At 37.3% G+C, this 19,558-nt stretch overlaps 1 protein-coding gene across 7 annotated transcripts in view; it reads right to left on the bottom strand.

The window, feature by feature from the left end:
* Positions 1–19,558, bottom strand: part of LOC105196472 (fat-like cadherin-related tumor suppressor homolog) — a 408,331-nt gene that overhangs the window by 44,301 nt on the left and 344,472 nt on the right. For all 7 annotated transcript variants that reach the window (XM_039446041.1, XM_039446040.1, XM_026135345.2 and 4 more), the window contains one exon: positions 11,082–11,143. In XM_039446041.1, the coding sequence (XP_039301975.1) occupies positions 11,082–11,143 (62 nt within the window). The remainder of the gene's footprint in view (positions 1–11,081; positions 11,144–19,558) is intronic.

Below are 19,558 nucleotides of genomic sequence, written 5' to 3'. Positions count from 1 at the left end.
CAATCGTACAACCATAAAGTTTACTTTCAATTAAAGCGCGCTTCTTAAAGTGCAATTAATAATTCCCAATTGATGTTACATGCGGCGAGTACACGCGCGCTTTATCTAGATCGGGCTTCCTCCGGAAATGTTTAATCGCGATAAACCCTTATAATCATAGTTTCGATCACGGAAGATTCTAAGAAGTTAAATATCATTGTATCGCAACTCAGATCGTGGCACGTCGATTGACGTGCAATTAATCGTCGAGACTATAATTACAGTTTCGACGATATAATGATATTTAAAGAGCAATGAGGTGTGCGTGCTCGGTCTTTTAAATTTTTTGCGCGACAATTTCCCTCGACTGTGCGCGCCCTGTTCGTCATTCGGTCGCAACACACGAGATATTTGCAGAGTTTCTGCCGCGGAGATTCTTGGATATTCATCATGATTATTTTCTACTAGCGCCGAACACGCAAAAGACCAAGCTCTTTTGCGCGCCGCAAGAAGCAAACACATGCACACACACACACAGAAACAGAAAGAGAGAGAGAGAATCAAATAGAAAGAGAGACTGGATGAACAAGACTGCAGTCGGGCATTAAATATATACCGTTGCTGTGCACAGCTTTATGTATTGGATGCACGAACGAAGCAAGCTATTTTTTTTTCTTTGCGCTTCGATCTTGATTGAGAAAAGCGAAAAGAAACTCAAACGATTTGACATTTCGATCTTTGCGCTCGTTGCAAAATAAAAAGGATTAAATACGTATAAAGTATCAAAGATGAAGGAGCTAATGAGAGTGGCGCGGTAAATGGAGCGCAATTTTACACGACATAGAATGTACCTTAATTTAAATTAATTATCTAAAAATCTATCGAATGTTTCGATTCACACACACACACACATATATAATTTCGAGTTTTACTTCAGCGATAACAATACATGAACCACTCTTACTTTAGAACGAACAAAGGCTAAGCTATTTCTAGATCAAAATCGAATATAACATCATTTATGTGATTGGTAGATCAAATTAATCTATTAATTTTCGATTTTTCTTTTATTTTTTGATAATATTTTTGATTTAAAAAAATAAATATACAGAAGAAAAAAAATAAAAAGTTACTGTTCCATAAATAGGATAAAGAGAATAAATACAAAAGGCCAGTAATTCGTTTGTAATTAACCCGCAAAAAACTAATTAGACTAATCCCGTTATTTACATCGTGCGAATTTACACTATGTTTATTATTTTGAATGTATACATTTATCGTTTTCACTCCCTATTAAACTTTGCATTTTATAGTCATCGCGTCTCATTTTATGTCTCATTTATAAGCATTATTTGTAGATTATTGATAACGCGCCATATATCCTATATCAGTGGCCGTATATTCTACATCTATGGTAAAAATGCATGAGTTAAAATTTTTTTCAAATATAAAAAAATAAATATTTCTAATTTTTTTATGTGGTAGACAGTATGAAGTTCTTATTGATAGAGTATATATTCTTTAAACGTAGTAAATAATACTTGATAAATTAAGTTTTATATAAATGCGGTATATATCGGAGTTATCCTGTTCTATCAATTTTAATGTCAAATACTTATAAAGTAGGAACGATTAAAAAAGTGATTCACCTTTTAATGAGGTCAAGAGTGTCGTAACACTACTTTAAATAAAAGTCTGCAAGTCAAGTCGAACGATAAATCTACCGTATAATAAAGTAATCTAACGAATTACTAAAAAGTCAAAAGTAAAATGAAGTAACCGGAAACTGCAAAAAGTCAAGAAATATGTTTCTAACAATTCGTACATCTAGTAAAGATTGTTAAATATATAAAACGATGAAATCATAGCAAAAGGCGTAAATATAAAAATAAAAGTAAATATTAAATACAAAAAAATAAAGGCGCTGATTAATTCTTATTTAATACATGGTGTGAATATTCAATATATTAAATTAAAAGAAAAAAATAAAAGATCGTTTCTTTCGATGCACAATCAAAACAGTGCAGAAATTCAATAATGCGAATGTGTGTAAAATTAGTTTCTTCAAATGTACTCGAGATACTACGCATTACTCGCGCGTTATTGCATTTGGCGACAAGTTTTGAATTTTACAGAATATCTTTGCAAAAATAGAAAAGATAGATGCACATATTGCTTGCAAATTGCAATTGTCTAATACATAGGCGTATTTACTTTACTTTCTTCTTCATTTGTCGTGTTGGGTAAAGTAATACTTGTAAAATCTGCAAGTTTACAACACGTACCATGACAGCTCAACAAGCGAATATTTTTGCATTTGTCCAGATGTTTCGCGAGATGCAGAACTCCTTATCTCCAAACGGCGCACGAGGCGGTATATCCTATTGTTTCTCGGTTCCTTTGACAACGGCGCGACGTCGCGCAGCACTCTCTCATTGTCACGGTAACGTCACGTGCACCGGCTTGGAAGTTTCCGTTGCAAGAAGGATCAGACATTGAGAGTTGGACGTCGCGCGACGATAATCCTTACGACGGTGCGCAAAAGACGGCAGGAAGAATGTCAATTAAGCGACTTCAGTGACGCTCTTGAGTGTCCGACCGACGAGACCGGAAGCAGAACGAAGGGTTCCGTAGTGGGGTAGATTACGAAGAAAGTAAAGGAGAGGTGAACAAGACGTAGGGTGGAACAGAGAGTTCTAAGGCGGAGTCTCTTCTTTCGCAGCCTAATGTCGTTTATCGATTCTTTCCTAATTTCTGCCGTCTGTTTTAAAAAATATTTACCACGCACCTTTTTTTTACAAACGTTTTGAATTAACCTTTCGAAGATGACGTATTCAAAATCTCTGTACACATTTACCGATACTGCATCTATGAGACTCATTTAATTTATGTTGACTAAAAAATACTAATTTTCAAGAAATCAAAATGACATGACTCGTAGTAATGAACATGACAAGTAATAATTATTTTTAACAAAGAATATTTTCTTTATAACAATTTTAAAATATACTCATTACAAATTTTGGAAAAATTTATTATCACGTATTTTTAAAAAGGTCAATAATAAGCAAAATTTTTGAATTTTTATTTTAACTATATATTGTTGATTAAAGTATTAAATTATCAGGTTTCAGGATATATTTTAAATATAATTTGCTGATAAATTTATGATAGATTTGCGGAAATATTAATTTATAAAATAATTGAATCAAATAATAGTCATTTAATTCGAATAATTTGCAGTATATATTTTTTTGTGTATGCGAGATGAATCATGCGTCTCGGCATTAGGTAATCATCCTCGAAAGATGCTGAGCGAGCGCGGCATTCGTCTTCGTTTTACGACGTGCCGTTGTCAGAAATCGGCGTGCATTACACGTTGCGTTCGAGCGGAAGCGCAGCCGCAAACCTGCGAAAGAAAAGATGAAGGATAGCGCGAGAAGCTATCCCCCGTTTGAACCACCCTTATTAATATACGCGACGCATGTTGAAAACGACCGATCTCGTGCACGGCATCGAACCTGAAATATGTCCGTGTGTATCTCAAAGAAGACGGGCATATATTTTTAGACGTCTCACGGTCTAGAAAAAACGTGAAAAATCGCGACTATTAAGAAAACCACGGCAAAAAATCTTCCGAAAGAGATGGTTTTCCTTCTCTCTCTCTCTCTCTCGCCCCTCTCTCTTGCTTTGTCTTTGATGCACTGAGAGAAATATTAACCAAACATTTAGTTAAATAGTGATTAAATGAATTTTGTAATTATTGGTACCAAAAACTTGGTTATATTTAACGAATCATTTGGTTATAAGTTTTTTGATTAAGACTACAGATTGTTTGGTCAAAACAACTACATATTTAGTAATTATAATTAAAAAATTTATTTAATCACTATTTAATTAAACATTTGGTCTATCTCACCAAATATTTTTCTCTGTGATAATTCGCGAGTCGCCGGAATTTATACGCGCGAACATGCGTTGTATCGATCGCGAAATACATTTGAGCACAGATGCGACTGAGCAAGCTTAAAGTTAAGTAGTCGATCTGTTAATTTAAACGAGTGCGAGTGTGCAATGAGCTGCGTAAAAAATTGCAGCTATTTTAATTCCTTAACACGGGAATAATTAACTAGTTTCTTTTAAGTAAATGATCACCTGGAATACTTTTTATAGTCCGATTAAAACTCATACAAAAAAAAGTAGTATCAAATATTAGTATCAAATAAAAACTAACATATTCTATTTAAGAGTCATGATTTCATGTAAGTACATGTAACCAAGAAATTATATTCTTGCTTATGATATATGAAACAATGATAATTTTGTTAATAATTAATGTTCTCTTTAAATAATTTCATAATCTAAAATTTCAGCAAAATATTATTTTTTTATTTCAATATTAAAGGAATCTAAAGAGCGTATGATTTGATAATAACATTGGTAAAAAATTTTTATTTTTTATCTAAAAGTACTGCTATTTCTTCTTTCCAATACTTTTTCTCCCTGCTCGCGAAAATTATTATTGAATAATGAGAATCTTTTCTTTGTTTTTATAAGATTTTTCAAGATTTTTTCATGTAAGCAAGTAATGTCTATTTAATGTTATATAATTTTATTTTTTTTTAATATTTAACATTTCAAAAATAATTTTTTTTTTTTTTCAAAACAAGATGTTATTCTTTTCTGTGCACTATTACATATTATACATTATTAATTGTTATACAATTTATTAGTATTTGAGGTCATTATGCAGATTTATACTCAATATTTTCTACAAAAAGTAAAGAGAAATAAAAACATAAATAGATTTTCAATAAGTGAAAAAAACTATGACGACTAAATTTCATTTTTTCACTCACTAGAACTGGTATAAATCCCAAATTATTCTTAAGTTAAAAAAATTAAAAACAATTTACAGTTTGACACTTATAAACGTTTATGTTTGAATAAATATACTTTGTTTTAAAGTTACTTAAGTATGGTAACAAAATTTGCATGAGACCAAATAAAAATTCCGAGCAATTAATCTACCATATTTTAAAAATACTTCCAACTTTCTCGATTTCTCATCAGGAAATTATCCGTCCATTTTCTTCTAGGAAAGACGAGATGAAAAATTAATTCAAAAATTTGCTGCCGTGTCCGCAGCAAGAGTGACACGTTGAGTGAAAATTGATTCTTACGTGCTTGCCGAATTATCTGTTATCGGCGACTTCGATTTGCATTCAAGTACGCGCGGTCGATCATAAATTTCGATGAAATATTCTCAAGCGGATACTTGAAGCGACGGCAAGAGAGTCTGTTCTACGGTGGTAAGCAACTTTCTGGCTTACTCTGAACGGGAAGGGTGTCTAAAGCGCATCTGAAAACAGAAGGGCGAGCACTGAAAAGCCCGACTGAGAAAAGGTAGCGTAATAGTCACGTCACTAAAGCTCCTCAGCAAGCACTCGTTCACATATTTGTGAATTCGACAGTTTCCTTACACGTCTCTCCGCCTTCCGCAATGCAATTTTAACTCGATTCACTCACGAGTCTGTCCGATTGAACGGCAAAGGGAAGTGTGGCGTGATCCAACGTCGTTACACGCGCGCTGGCCATCGAAATTGTCAATATTTTAGATTCATCGAGTGCTTTGCGCATTACGGTATGCAAAAAGACGCGCCTGGTGGTGCGAGATACGCCATGGTCGGTGGAGAAACGGTTACTTCGTGGCGGAGCCCAGTCCACACGGAGATACATCTGGGAGTCGTAAATTATGCGTGGAATTATGAAAAAGGGGGACACGGTTGCGACCGGTCAACGGGTCGGTGCAACCTCGGTTGACCTTTCATGCCAAAATATACCAGTCGGCCTCACTTCGCCCTTTGATATCGGACTGTACAATGGTATATCGATGACAGATAAACGAGTTTAGCGAGGGCGGAAGGATGCGCGCTATAAAAAGAAAGTCTAACGCGGAATCTACAGGATATGCATCCCGGTTAGATGATCGTGCTGCCAATATCGCTGTTTCAGCCGATATCAATTTCGCCAATGTTCGGCATAGTTACGGCACGACAGGCTCGCAGACTATCCGGAAATAAAATGGATTTTTAACTAATAGAAGAACAGAATCGAATGTATGTCGTTCTCTCTTGTGTACAAACTGGATATATGGAATAGCAATGGAGAAATGAAATCTTTCGCCCTAGGGGATTGCTATTGCGTGACACGCATAATATCTGTCCCTCACATAAATTTTTGTGTTTGAAAGCGTATTTGGAGATGTTCTTTAGTGTTTATCGATGTTACACGTAGAGAATTTCTATTAGAATTTTCTATTAGAATTTATTTTCAAAATTACGATAGTCATGAGACAGTATTTCGAGGAATTTTATGTGATTTTCATTGATTTATCAATTACCGCACACTGAAAGAAAAATATTTGGTATTTGTAACTATAATTGAATGTTAAAATAATTATGCTTAGAAGTTTTACTTTTATAGTAATTATTGTTATAATGTTAATAATAATGCGCAATGTGTTACACTGACAAACGAAATGGTTGCAATTAACATAATTTAATTTAAATACAGCTGGCAAAAATAATTCTAAATTAGAGTTATTTGTACAATTATATTTAAGGATGCTTTTTAATATTTATTTTGGAGAAAAGAATGGGCGAATGAGAAATTTAACAAAAATGTTATACATTGTTTTCACATATGTTCGAAGATTTATAAAAAAATCACGAATCGATTCACTGAAGCAATCAAAAGTTATAAGGATTTTAGTTTGTAACGAATTTATTCATGACTATGAAAAATATGTGATTGCGTTGGTTCAAGCGGCTAGATAAAAAAAATAATAGGAATTAGTTAAAAAAAATTGAAAAAATACGAGTATAATTTAGATATAGAAGAAATATTTAAGTAAGTAATTTTGACAAAGTAGAATGATTCACTAGATATTAAGAATGCACTGTAACAAAAAATAGAATCATTTTCACTACAAAACCAACATTATATAAACCAATGTTTTCGTTCTTCTTTGTAGCTGGGCTTCAGAACCAAAATTAGTGGCCAAAATTTTTTGTCGTTGATCAGGAAAAAAAAATAAATCTAAAAAGCCTTCAGTTTTTTAATTTTTATAACTTTTAGTTCTTATCGTATAACCAAATTCACTTATGATAATTAGTTTTTTGTTAGTATAATAAATGTATGTTATTATTGTTAACATTATAATTATAAAAATACAGTTTCTAACACTAATTATTATTCAATTATAACAACAAATACAAAACATACTTTTATTTCAGTACAATAATATAAAATAATTTAGATGAAAAGGAAAATTTGCGTAAAATTCTTTGAAATGCTATTGTTCCATGGCTAACGTGATTTTGAGAAAATAAATTCTAAGAAAAAATTCTTTCAGATATAAAAACTTCATTGTCTCTCGCTCAAGGAACGGTAATGAGCCAAACGTGCGATTTAATCTGTGTGATTAATAACGAAGGGGTAATCGGCGAGGCTTTTACGCTAAAAGAAAGCGCTAAAAGAGAAAGCTCTGTACACTCATTAATTATTCGTGGCAGAGAGACTTTGCAAAATCGTCGAAGTTTCTCCGCAGGAAGGAAGGCGGCGCCGCCCGGCGCGGGGGCCACAGGGGAGGCGATCGTTTTCACGAACTCTTGTTTCTAGAGCCGAGACTCATTTAACTCGGTTACGAACACAAACACGCTGTTAACAACCCGCATCGGAGGATCAAAGCCTCTTAAAGTGATTTCCTTGGTCGCGGCAAGGAGAATTCCCGTAATGATATCTAACGAAATCTGACCCACACGAGGGGCGAACCTTAAATGCTAGAGAGAGTCTTCCAATTGTCTGCTCGTTGTGTATCTTCCGGAAAATATGATTTACTCGGACATAAATTTGAAACATTATCTCGTTCATTTGCTATAACTATGACATAACTCGATAAACGAGATTTTCAATTTAAACGTTAATGCTTCGTAATATCATTTTTAAATGCGACTTTGATGTAACGATTTGGTCTACTGACTGTAGAAAGATAAAAGTATCATTGACTCTTTATTTATGGCGTACGCCAATACGCCAATTCAATACGTATTGAATTCTCATCAAAAAAAATTTTTTTTTTCGCAGACAATTTAGAAGTGACAATGTTTGAATTATATCATTGTCATAGCAAATGAGCGATTTGCATCGAGATAAATAGTAATGAGCTTCGTCAAACAGTTCTATTGCTGGCAAATATTGGGGCATTTTAAGTGCAAAGCGATGGTACAAACGCAATTTGATTTTTGATATCGTATTCTGTTACAGAGTGCACTTAATTAGATTCGCCGACAGGGTTGGGCCAGAAATTTAAACTGTGCGTGACACGCGAATGAACGAGACAGTATTAAAACCATTAAAACCAATAACGTGCAAATTAATTTGGGACGAGTATATGCTTGCGTTAATTACGAAATATTTTGCCGCCGCAATGTTCCGCGTGCGCGCGTTTTTCTTCCGCATTATCTGATACAATTTTACAGCATCAAAACCACTTTCCGCTAACTTGTATCGTGAATAATTCAGGAATCTACCTTCAACATGACACATTTAAAAATACGCGTAAAAAGTAACAGCTACAAACTGCTTCGCATTTATTTGAAACTTGCGGCGTTACATAAGCATAATTTCGCGAGCAGTACGACAATCTGCAGCATTGCGAATCCTATGAAATTTTACGAACGGCATAAACATTTAGTCGTCGTGCTTTTTAAAGCTTCGAGGAGAAGTCGGAGTTCAAATACTGGAAAACGTTGAAAATGGTTTCTTTTTTGTTTTTTTTTTTTTCATCAGAAACGAAACAAAGTCAGGAACTATCTACAATTTTATTTGCAAAACTTCTCTGAACGCGCAACAACATCAAAGTATAGTGCCAGACAAGAGAGGCACCGATGTAAGTTGTAGAGAACTGCAGTAGAATCACAGGATATACATATTATAACTTTTACGATCAAGGCAAAATTGCGCTTGAATTTTTCGAACTCGCGATATCGCGTACACGATCTTTCACTCGTAGTCTTTCTTGTCTGACGACAAAAGGACTTTTCGGATCCCTATAACTTACATTTAATCAGTAGAACTCTTCGAAACGTTTCAGAAATTGTGGCACTTTGGAAAAGAACTAGAAGTTTATTGGCTATATCGAGATTCTCTAAACGGGGTGGCTTCGCGCAGAGAAGTATGCAGAAGGAAAACGCAGGGAGAATAAAGTTAGGCCGTTCGTTCTATCAATCGTATTCTATATAGAAGCCTCTTGGCGAAATTGGTATCGCCTCTCTTATCGCCCCGGCGAAATTCCAGTGTCTACCGCCCGTGCACGACGTGAGACTATCGCGAGCTCTTTCTTTAATCCCGATGCAGGTAGAAATTCCCCGAGAGGCTCCGCCGACTTTCCCCAGAGAAATGTCTCACCCTACGACTCTTCTTCTTCTTAGAAACCATTGTACCCTTTTCAGCGTTGTTCTATCCGAAGACCTCCCCCTTCCTCTCTCTGTCTCTCACTCTCTCGGCCTCCTACTGCCGCTTTTACCCCACTTTCTTTCTGCCGCTGTCCCAAGTCGTCCATTCGTTTCTCGGCCTTTCGCACCCTCTCCCTCCTCCCTCCCGTCTCGTTCGTACCTTACTACTGTACTACTCCCTTTTCTCCACCGTGCTATCCTCAAGTTGGCCTTCTCGCTTTTATCGTCGGAGGCAGCAGATTTTCCTCATTTTACTTTTCAATCTCACGAAGGATGCGATTTTCTTCCTCATTTCCACTCCGACAATATTGCGAGGGAGCGCCGACGAGCAGACGGAGTGAGGAGAGAAAGCAAAAGAGACAGTTTCAGAACTTTATCGACAGTATCGCCGTGAAACGGACGAATAGCGAGGGAACGAATGGACGAATGAAATGAGAATGCGGCGTTAATCCGTCGATCAGCTGTTAATATTAGCGCACTATTAGAGAACACGATTTGCTCTAATGATTCCGAAACCGATCAGATTGTCGTCTTAACGTCACCGATTGAAAAGACGCGATGTACTCAGAGTTTGTTCCATTTCCTCAAAGTTTATTCGCGCTTCGTATTCAATCGCAATTGCATTGCTAAGAGAAAAGTACTTGTAACTATATTAAAATAACTGTTATAATGTAAATATAGTTAGCTCAAAAATGACTATAATTTATAATCATTTTCAATGCCAGCTATATTCAAATTATGTTACGTTACGTGTTAACTGTAAACTTTTTTTTACTGTAATTTATGATATTTTAGTGCAAACAACATATTTGAATTGTACAGGGAAAGAACAATTTTGTGGCATCTAAAAATTTAGTTAGATACAGATCAGAAAGTAACTTTACGTTGGGCCGTCAAAATAATTACGCAGACGCCCAAGCATGATAATTTTGTTGAAAACAGTTTTGACATTCTAGCGATCAAGTTAAACACACGGAAAGAGCAGTTTTGCTAAAGTATCTAAAAATTTAGTTGAAAACAGATCTGAAATTTTGTTAGATTTTAGACCATCAAAATAATTTGGTCTCTCAAACTAACTTTGATTAGAATGTCAAAATTTTTGGCGGCATTGCTCATCACGCTTGAATATCCATCACAATTATTTTGATGGCTAAATAAAATAATTTTCAGATCTATAACCAGCTAAATATTTAGATACCTCAAGAAAATCGTTCTTTCCGTGCATCCGATATAATTTCATAAGCGGTTAAGCATAAATTATTTTCAGATCTATATTTCAGCAAAATTGTTCTTTCCGTGTTATAATTTTAATCGTCTTTTTTTTTGTTGCAACACACATTGTACGTTATTATTACTAACATTATAGCAGTAATAACAACAAAAATTGAAAATTAGATTGGAAAAAATTTCTTGATCATACGCAGGCTAAAAATATGCATTTTTTTTTTCTATTTTCATTTTATAAAAATAAAGTTCCTATCTATAACTATTTGAACATTCAGTTATATATAATCACAAATATCAAATATTGTTCTTTCAGTGAAGAAGGAGTTGAGAAAAAGAAAATTCGATTATTTGACTTACCTCCAACACGTGCTCCGCTTGATTCTCGCGATCGAGCTTTCTGCCGCTGGTGGTGATGAGACCTGTAACACAAATATTGCGCAGAAAGATTAGCATACTATCTACAATTAATAAATAACGGGATCGAACGAGGTAGAACCGTAAAACTGTGGCACTTTGCCCGATGACTCCTCCCCAATAAAATCCCGCAAATGGAGGACGAGGGGGAGCGATGCAACCCTCCAATTGCGAGCGAACGGAAGATCGCCTCCATTTACCGAGACAAAGATCGGCCCGATGGAACCCGACGAAAATTATAGCGTTCAGATTTTGCCGCGCGCGCCCGCAGCGAGTACTTCTCGTCTCTTTCAACCGTACCAACGCGATATCGAGCTTTATTTTACGCCCCACGGAATCCCTTTCATCATGGGCGCGGACTCCGCTCGGAAACTCGATTGAGCAAAAATTCGTGGACGCGAAGCCACCGGCGCGAGGGGAGAAATTCTTCCGGTGTAATCACTCCGCGGGAAACTTCCAAAGGAAAACGGGCGATTCGAAGCGCATCCCTCTAATTAAGGCAAAATGCTGTTTGCAAAATAATTAACGAGAGAGACATAGAGATGTAGAGAGACGTTTTTGAGAAGCATAAATGATACCGCAGATTTGCTCAGTGAAGGCGAGTTTCGCAAAAAGCCACCACGAGACGCAAAGCGCGACAAAGCGACACCGTTAAACAAAAAAAAAAGAGAAGCCCTTTTGCGCGTGGTTGCGCTGTATAAAGCCGGAGCGCTCTCTCTCTCTCTCTCTCTCTCTCTCTCTCTCTCTCTCTCTCTCTCTCTTTATTAGTCTTACGGCTTCCGGTGACAGTAGTGTCGCTGACGGCTCAGATTTTATATTGCATCACGAGCTGCTAATCGAGTTACAAGGAAGCCGTTGTCGTTCCGCTCGGAGCTTCGATCCGAGCTGTTGCCGACAAGGCGGTGGCGGTGCACCGACTCTCGTAACTTTTACTTTGCGGCCCCATTATGATTAGCGTGAATCCGAACTGGTGTAACTGATACGCGATACGGAATGAGGAGGGAGGGAAAGAGGAAGGGTATCGTCATGAAAATAAACTAGTTGCACGTTTTCGTCGACCACGCCGAACGGCTCGTCGCGTGTTAAACCACTGCGTAGCGAGGCACACTGTTACGGAAGCCACGATGGAATGGGAAAGCGCAGAACACAATTTACGGAAACATGAGATCTTCGAATTTAATTTCCGTTGCTATTAAGAACGTTTTAGCTGTACAATACGAACTAAAAGTTATCGAAATTTAAAAACTGAAAGTTTCTTAGATTTATTTTCTCTTTTCTCCTGTCAATGACAAAAAATTTTGGTCGTGAATGCCAAATTTGATCCTGAAACTAGTTGCAAAGAAGAAAACAACTGGAAAAAAAATTTGGTTTATAATGATTTTGCAGTAAAAATGATTCTCTTGCTGTAGTTTTAAGTAAATAACTTTAGGGTAATTCCGATATTATATACGCGGCATCTAAGGAAAATTTAATTTATCAAGTATTCTTTATTATGCCTAAGGAAAATAAACTGTACTAATAAAAACTTCGTTTTATCTACTGCTGTAAAAATAATTAGAAATATGAAATATTTATTTTCTTTGAAAAAATTTCATATTTCTTTAGCAAAAAAAATTGCAAACACCCTTGCATTTTTACCGGAGTTTATATCAAAAGGGATGGGATTTATGGCCACTCATAAGTGGGACGATCAAGCTGAAGAAAGAATACAAGAGCTAAGCACTTGTACCTTCGTGTACTCCATTCTTTACAATCTCTCTACACTTATGTATCACAAAGTAATCACTAAACCCTTTACACTTGCTATAAAAAGAGAGTAGTCATTTTACGTAGATTGTAATACATCGCTGCGCCACTCGGAATATTGACAAATGGATTCAACTCACGATGGTTAATGTTAAATGAAACTTTGCACGAATATTTATTAGAGTTTTATTAGTTCACCGTAAGATATTTGATTGTAGTCGGAATGCTATTTCCTCGTTTTATTTGCGAATAAGTAAGGTAAGTGTATCGAATACGGCCTACTTGTTGTTTCTAAGTAGTAGCTTGATGAATTGAACGAACAACTATAAAACGCGACTTTATATAAGAATCAAGAGCAAACAAAAAATTAAATAACTTTTAAACCAATGCGAGAAACATGCTTAAAATTTACACAGCACTCAAACGTAACAATAGAACAATCTATAAAATTTTTAAATTTTTGGTTACACTTTAAAATGCGGCACATACAGCTTTAATCAAACTCGCGCCGTTTCGAGTCTCGATTAATAGCACTCTTTCCCCGTGAATTTCGTCGACAATTTCAAACGTGGCGGCCTTCAGTCACGTGCATTTCACCATCACATAGGAAGTGCTAGAAAAGGAGAGAGCGGAGGGGGGCCACAGGTGAAGCGGAAACGCGACGATGGACAGGAAAAAAAGGGAAATTGCGGAAAGTGGCGTTCGATCGAGCCGCGAACGCGAAAACGTATACAGAGCACCGACGGCAGCGCGCGCCGTAGAACGCATTTAAATAATTGCTTTTCGTTTTCGTTCCTCACCCTCTCGACGAGCCCCGATAGGAACGTGTATGCCCACGCGGTCGCGGTGCGCGCATGAGACCGCGATGTCGGGAAATTTGTTATCGAAAATCAACGACGCGACGGGAGTTGGGCAAAATTATTTACGATATTATCGGCGACACAACCCCTAGTTGTCCGCCACGCTGCCAATCGCGGCGGGGCGCGGCGCGGTGGCGCAACGTCATAAAATAAGAATCCAGAATAACGACGAATTTATTTTCACCCGCGCGCGTAGATCCCAACGGGCGCGCGCGCGCGAGGACGTTTTTCCTCGAAGTACCGCGGCAGAACGCTCGACGGAGTAATATTTTATGATGATAGTGAAAAATGCTTCCGGGTTAACGGCGCCGGAGCAACTGGAAGGCCGCTTAAAGGCCGCTCGTCTCTCACCGAGAGAAAGTTTTATCGGGATTATTCCCTTATGACGAGCTAAGATTATCTGTCTTTCACGACCGGCGAGCGTTTTATGAAATTTGCCTGCCGGGGGCAGGGGGGGGGAGGGGAGGCATCTCGCGCTCGCGTATTAAGGAAATCGCGAGTTTCACGGCGCGAATGAAAAACCTAAAGGGTCGTTGAAAAAAAAACTGGGTAGCGACTTTGCTGAAAGTCGAATCACTTCCCGATGACATTTTCAATCGCGCAGCCTGGGCTGCATTACGAAGACAAATACATGCGTGACATTTTTATATATAAAAGAAAGAAGGGCACCCTAATTTTGATAAAGCCTCTCCATTTTCGTGGCAGTTATTAAAAACGGGCAGGTGCATTAATCAAATTGATACAAATTGCGAGCGTTTATAGCGATAACGCCGCGCCTGGTAATCAGCGACGTACGTCCGCGAAATAGAATCTCATATTTCTCCACTTTTCGCGTAATTAATGAAATTAGTCGAACATATTTGCAGCGCCCGGAGGCCGGGTTTCAACAAAAAGCCAAGAGATTTCTGAAAGCATCCCACTCGTCGGCCGGTGCCCAAGCCGCCGGGACTTGGCGCGGTATAATTAATACCGCATTTCACGGCCTATTTGGTCGCCCCTATCGCGGGACATTTTTGCGTGGCGACGCGTTACGCGCCGAAAGCGCGACTAACTGCGCGATTAGTCCGACTAAGCGGTTACGAGGTCGTGCACCCCTTACGACGTCGTGCCGTTCGTTCGCGCAAGCTCGTTGCCGGAGGGCGAGGTCGCATTACCCGGCCAAGATCTATCTAATCTAATTTCGTACTGCCGTATAACACCACCATTGTTCTCTCCGTCGTCGTATCTTAGCTATGGTAACCAGAAACTTGCCGCGCTCGAATGCGCCAGTTAGCGCCTGACGATATAAGGTAGAGGGAGGTAAGATAGCGACTTTAAGGTTTGTCGATTTTTGCCAATTTCTGTGATAATGTAAGGATATCAACGTATTTTTTTTCTCTGTTGAAAAGTTATAGCTATGAAGAGGAATTCCGATATTAATAAGAGTCGGCAAAGATTTATAAGAATATAAAGAGAGAAGTCGTCGAATATGATCTTTACAATATTTTTAAGTTCTGTGATTCGATATTTATTTTGAAATCAATTTTGCAAAATTAACTAATTCTTTATTCTCAAAATTCTATATAAACTTTAATTTCTTTATTTCTATGGCAATATAAAGGTCTCAAAAATCTTAAATTTTTTTGTAGCGTAATTCCATAAAATTATTTTAAAAAACCGGCTTAAGTGTGGTACCTTCACCTTATATGTAAAAAATCGTAACTGGTAATGCTACTTCCTCATCAAATTTACAAATAAATACACGAGAATGCGATTTTACATAAGAATCAAGCGGAAACAAAAAACTAAACAATTTTTAAACCAATAAGAGAATTGTGCTCAAATTTTCACATATATTCTAACGTCATAATAATAGAACAATCCATGACATTTTTATATTTTTAGTACCTAATGTTTTCAGGTGTGACACACGCAACCTTAATGGAAACGTGTAAACGCACGACGATGAGTGAAAAACATTGGCATTTGTAACGAAATTTCCGGAAAGGATATATTTTAGAATAAGCGTTTTTTTATTATTCATTCAAGGAAACGTGTTCATTATTTTTTTTAACGTAACACGCGACTCTTCCGTGAGCAAAAATTTCTAAAACTTTTATTTGCGCGTGCACGCTTGCACGCTTGCGGATTATACAGTCTTAGATCGTAAAACAACACACCGCCTCGCGCCACATAATAATGTTAATGAGGGCGGCGGCGAGGGAGACGGCGCGGTGTAATCGTAAAGCACGTGCATGCGATATACCGTGACGCGTTATTTCAGCATGCATTCTAGAGCGGCGCATGATGGAGTAGCCTTTTTGCCGGGGCTGACCTTTTTCATCGCGCCGCGACGCCCCTTACTCGTGGACGCGCGCGTTCTGGAGATTAAAAAATAATAAAAAAAAAAAAAAACACCCACGGTCTCCTTGCTTGTTATCGGGCATTCGTGAAAATTGATCGAGAGGCCGCGGCGGCTGATGATTGATGGCGCGCGGAATACGCGTTCGCGGATACGAAAGAAGCGTCCGCGCGCGTAGCGAAAGCGAGGTGATGCATTAATAGAGTGATCCGGTGATTTAATTGCGGAAACGAGTTCCCGGGGCCGACCGGTCGGTCGGTCGGCCGCGACTCTTCCTGAAAGAAAAAAAAAAGGCGGGACGCTTTTACGACGAAGACCCTTTTAATAATGGGTCGCGAAATAATGTTACAGTTAGCTTGCGCGACACCTCGTTCCAGTAAAAACGACGGTCGTTAATTTTCCCCGATATTGCCCTGGGGCTTAAAATGAATCTAAGATAATCCAAAATGCAAATAAGAATTTATAAAATAAAAGATTGTAAGAAGACAGTAAATCGAAAAGTATAATGGAACTATTGGAAATCGGATATGCTACTTCACGTGCTGTTTCATAATTTCTGTTAAAAGATCGTCTCTCTCTCTCTCTCTCTCTCTCTCTAAAAAAAAAGAAAAAAAATACATCTGATATTTCCGCCTGCTCAGTCTTTTAGTCAGAAACACCGAATCCCACTTTAACCGCGTGCTTTTATAATATTATAATTAGCTGTTTAATTGCACAATTATGAATTATACCGTAATTTGTTCTGACAGCGTAAAAGTACATATCCGCTGGCTAATCGGTTTCCTATTACATTGCTGGCACGGATGTAGAATAAAAACCAAGTCTACTTTATACGATCAATAACTCGCGAGGGTATTCAAGACATAAAATTCTATCATAAATTCTAATAAAATTTGTATTACGGTATAAAGAGATTTTCATTTATATATCGATGAGGGAAAATTAAAATTGCAAATAATAAACAAGATGTCTCGCTGGCTTGATTGCACAGAACGTAACTGAAATAAGGTAATGAACTTCGGGACCAAGCTCCCCACACCAAAACGTGAAAAAAAGGTCATATAAACTTATGCCCATAAACTCAGTGTTACTGAGATACAGCTCAAAATGTTTATTAATAAGAGAAAATAAAAAAGTAATAATTTATCATCATTTAATATTATTTATTTTCAATTTTTAGTTACAACAAATGTTCAAAGTGCCTTCCATTTAATTCAGTACACGCTTGGACACGTCGAGGCATGGACTATCACACTCTCTTCAAGATCCCGGGGCAATTTTGCGAATGGCGTTACAAGCATTAAAGATGCGTTGACGTAGCATATCTTCGTTGGAGATTGGAACTTCACAAACTAAAGACTTTAAGTGTCCCCAGAAATAAAAATTTAGAGGGTTGAAATTTCTCCATGACAGAAAGCAGCTAGCGGGCATAATACTTGAACATTTTGAGCTCAGTAACAGTAGATTTGCGGACATAGAATATGCTTTAGACGTATAAACTTTTTTTCACGTTTTGACGTGAGGAGCTCTGTCTCGAAGTTTGTTACCTTATTTTAGTTACAACCTGTATATCAATGTGCTGAGCTAGTCACACAACATGTAAAATAGAAATTAAAAAAAGAATAAAAACAAAAAGCAGCCGAGTTTTACAACTGCTGCGCGAGAAGTATCGCGTAGCCAGCAATTTCCTTGAACTCATGGCGATTCCGAGCTATCATAGCGCCGTCATTAGTAAAAAACCGCAATTTCTTTCGTTACCACGGTTTCGTTACACGTGAGGACTCTCCAGCGGAGTGTAATAACGCCGAGTAAATAGGAATCTGTGGCGTATATGCCGCAGAGAGACCAGAATTGGCGATACATCGCGCTCTCTGTAGTGGTGAATGAGGCGGTAGCGCGCAAACATCCGTTTATCTCGCTTTAGTCCGACCGATCGTTGTTGCAACCGGGCAATCCAATACGCAGTCAGTCGCGGTGTGCCTATCGCAAAAATCGAGCGACGTCGCTAAACGGCGACGCGCCGGTAATAAATAATAATCACGTCAGCCGCGCGTGAGAAGGGGCTACGCGCGACGACGGCGGCGACCGGCAATAAAATCGACGATACCTCTTCTTCGGGGTGGCGGAAACCAATTTAGCCGGTATTACACGGAATTTGGGAGCCGTCCGTCCGTCCGTCCGTCCGTTGTATTACGTTGCAGTAATTGCTGTTGGTGGAGTGGCATTGCCGCCGGGATGAAACTGGGACAGAGCCCCTGGGCTGATAGTTTCCGATGTACAGATTCATGTATTCGCAATGATATCCATATACTTTTCTTCCTATACAATCTATTCCAACTCGGAACATGGCAAACAAAGAACAATACTTTATCCCAAACGGTCGTTATTATTAACAAGATTGCAAAACGTCCAATCTCGTAATGGATATTACTATTCAATTGATGATGCAATCTTTTCATCTCTGTGTTGTAATACAAGATAAAATAAAAGAAAACGAGCTTGCCAGAGAGAGAGAGAGAGAGAGAGAGAGAAAAGAGACAAATAAACAGCACAATAGAATTGTTTTTATCCGGAAAGTGTAACTACTCTTACGAGAACAAAATTTATAAATGGCAAACGACTATGAATTCAAGCTTTTATTTTATGTACATATAATAAATATTAAATAATTGAACGATATCAATAGAATATCTCGTTTTATGCAATTGCTGTACAATAATTTTGCAGCACATTCAGAAAGTTAATTAAATTTTAATATCCTTCTTAATATGAAAATGTCGAAGAAAATTAATTAAAATGATCAAATTAGCCGATTGGCCGATATTATATGGAATTCACGCCATCAAATCCATCATACGTGTACCGATCTGTCATTGATGTCATTGATCATTGCAGTTTAGATGATACTGCTTTTTCTTACTCACTGTCAGCTAATTTAATATTTTATGTGCAGGTGCACTGAGAAAAAATGATTTTATATCAACGAGACATATATGATTGAGTTTGTTTTGGTGAGATCAAGCACAATTTCTGATTATTATAATAAAATTCGCGATTTTGTAATCAGAAAGTTTGATAGACTTTCCCACAATCTGATAATTCCTAACAAGATTTCTGATTCCGTTTTTGTTGAACAGACGTATTGGTTGAATTAATCTACCAGATTATACTATTAGTAGTACGTAATAAGTGTATATTACAACTATAAGCAATCAACTATTGACAAGTTAATAGAAGATGCCAAAATCGCACAATTTCACCGAAAATTCAGTTGCCACTGTACTTGTATAGTTTCTATGGGATTATTTGAGAATTAAGTACCCAATATGTCCAAAAAATATCATTTATATTATAATTTATTATAAAATAAATAATATGTCGATAAGATAAAATGTATACTTGTGCTATTAGTACTACAAAGTTAAATTTCAATCAAATACTTTGTTTTATAATCGCAAAAAGAATTAAATTTT

Source organism: Solenopsis invicta, chromosome 2 (assembly GCF_016802725.1).
Source record: "Solenopsis invicta isolate M01_SB chromosome 2, UNIL_Sinv_3.0, whole genome shotgun sequence".
Taxonomy (NCBI): Eukaryota; Metazoa; Arthropoda; class Insecta; order Hymenoptera; family Formicidae; genus Solenopsis; species Solenopsis invicta.
The sequence above is the reverse complement of the archived record's forward strand: the minus strand, read 5'-3'. Positions and strand labels throughout refer to the sequence as shown.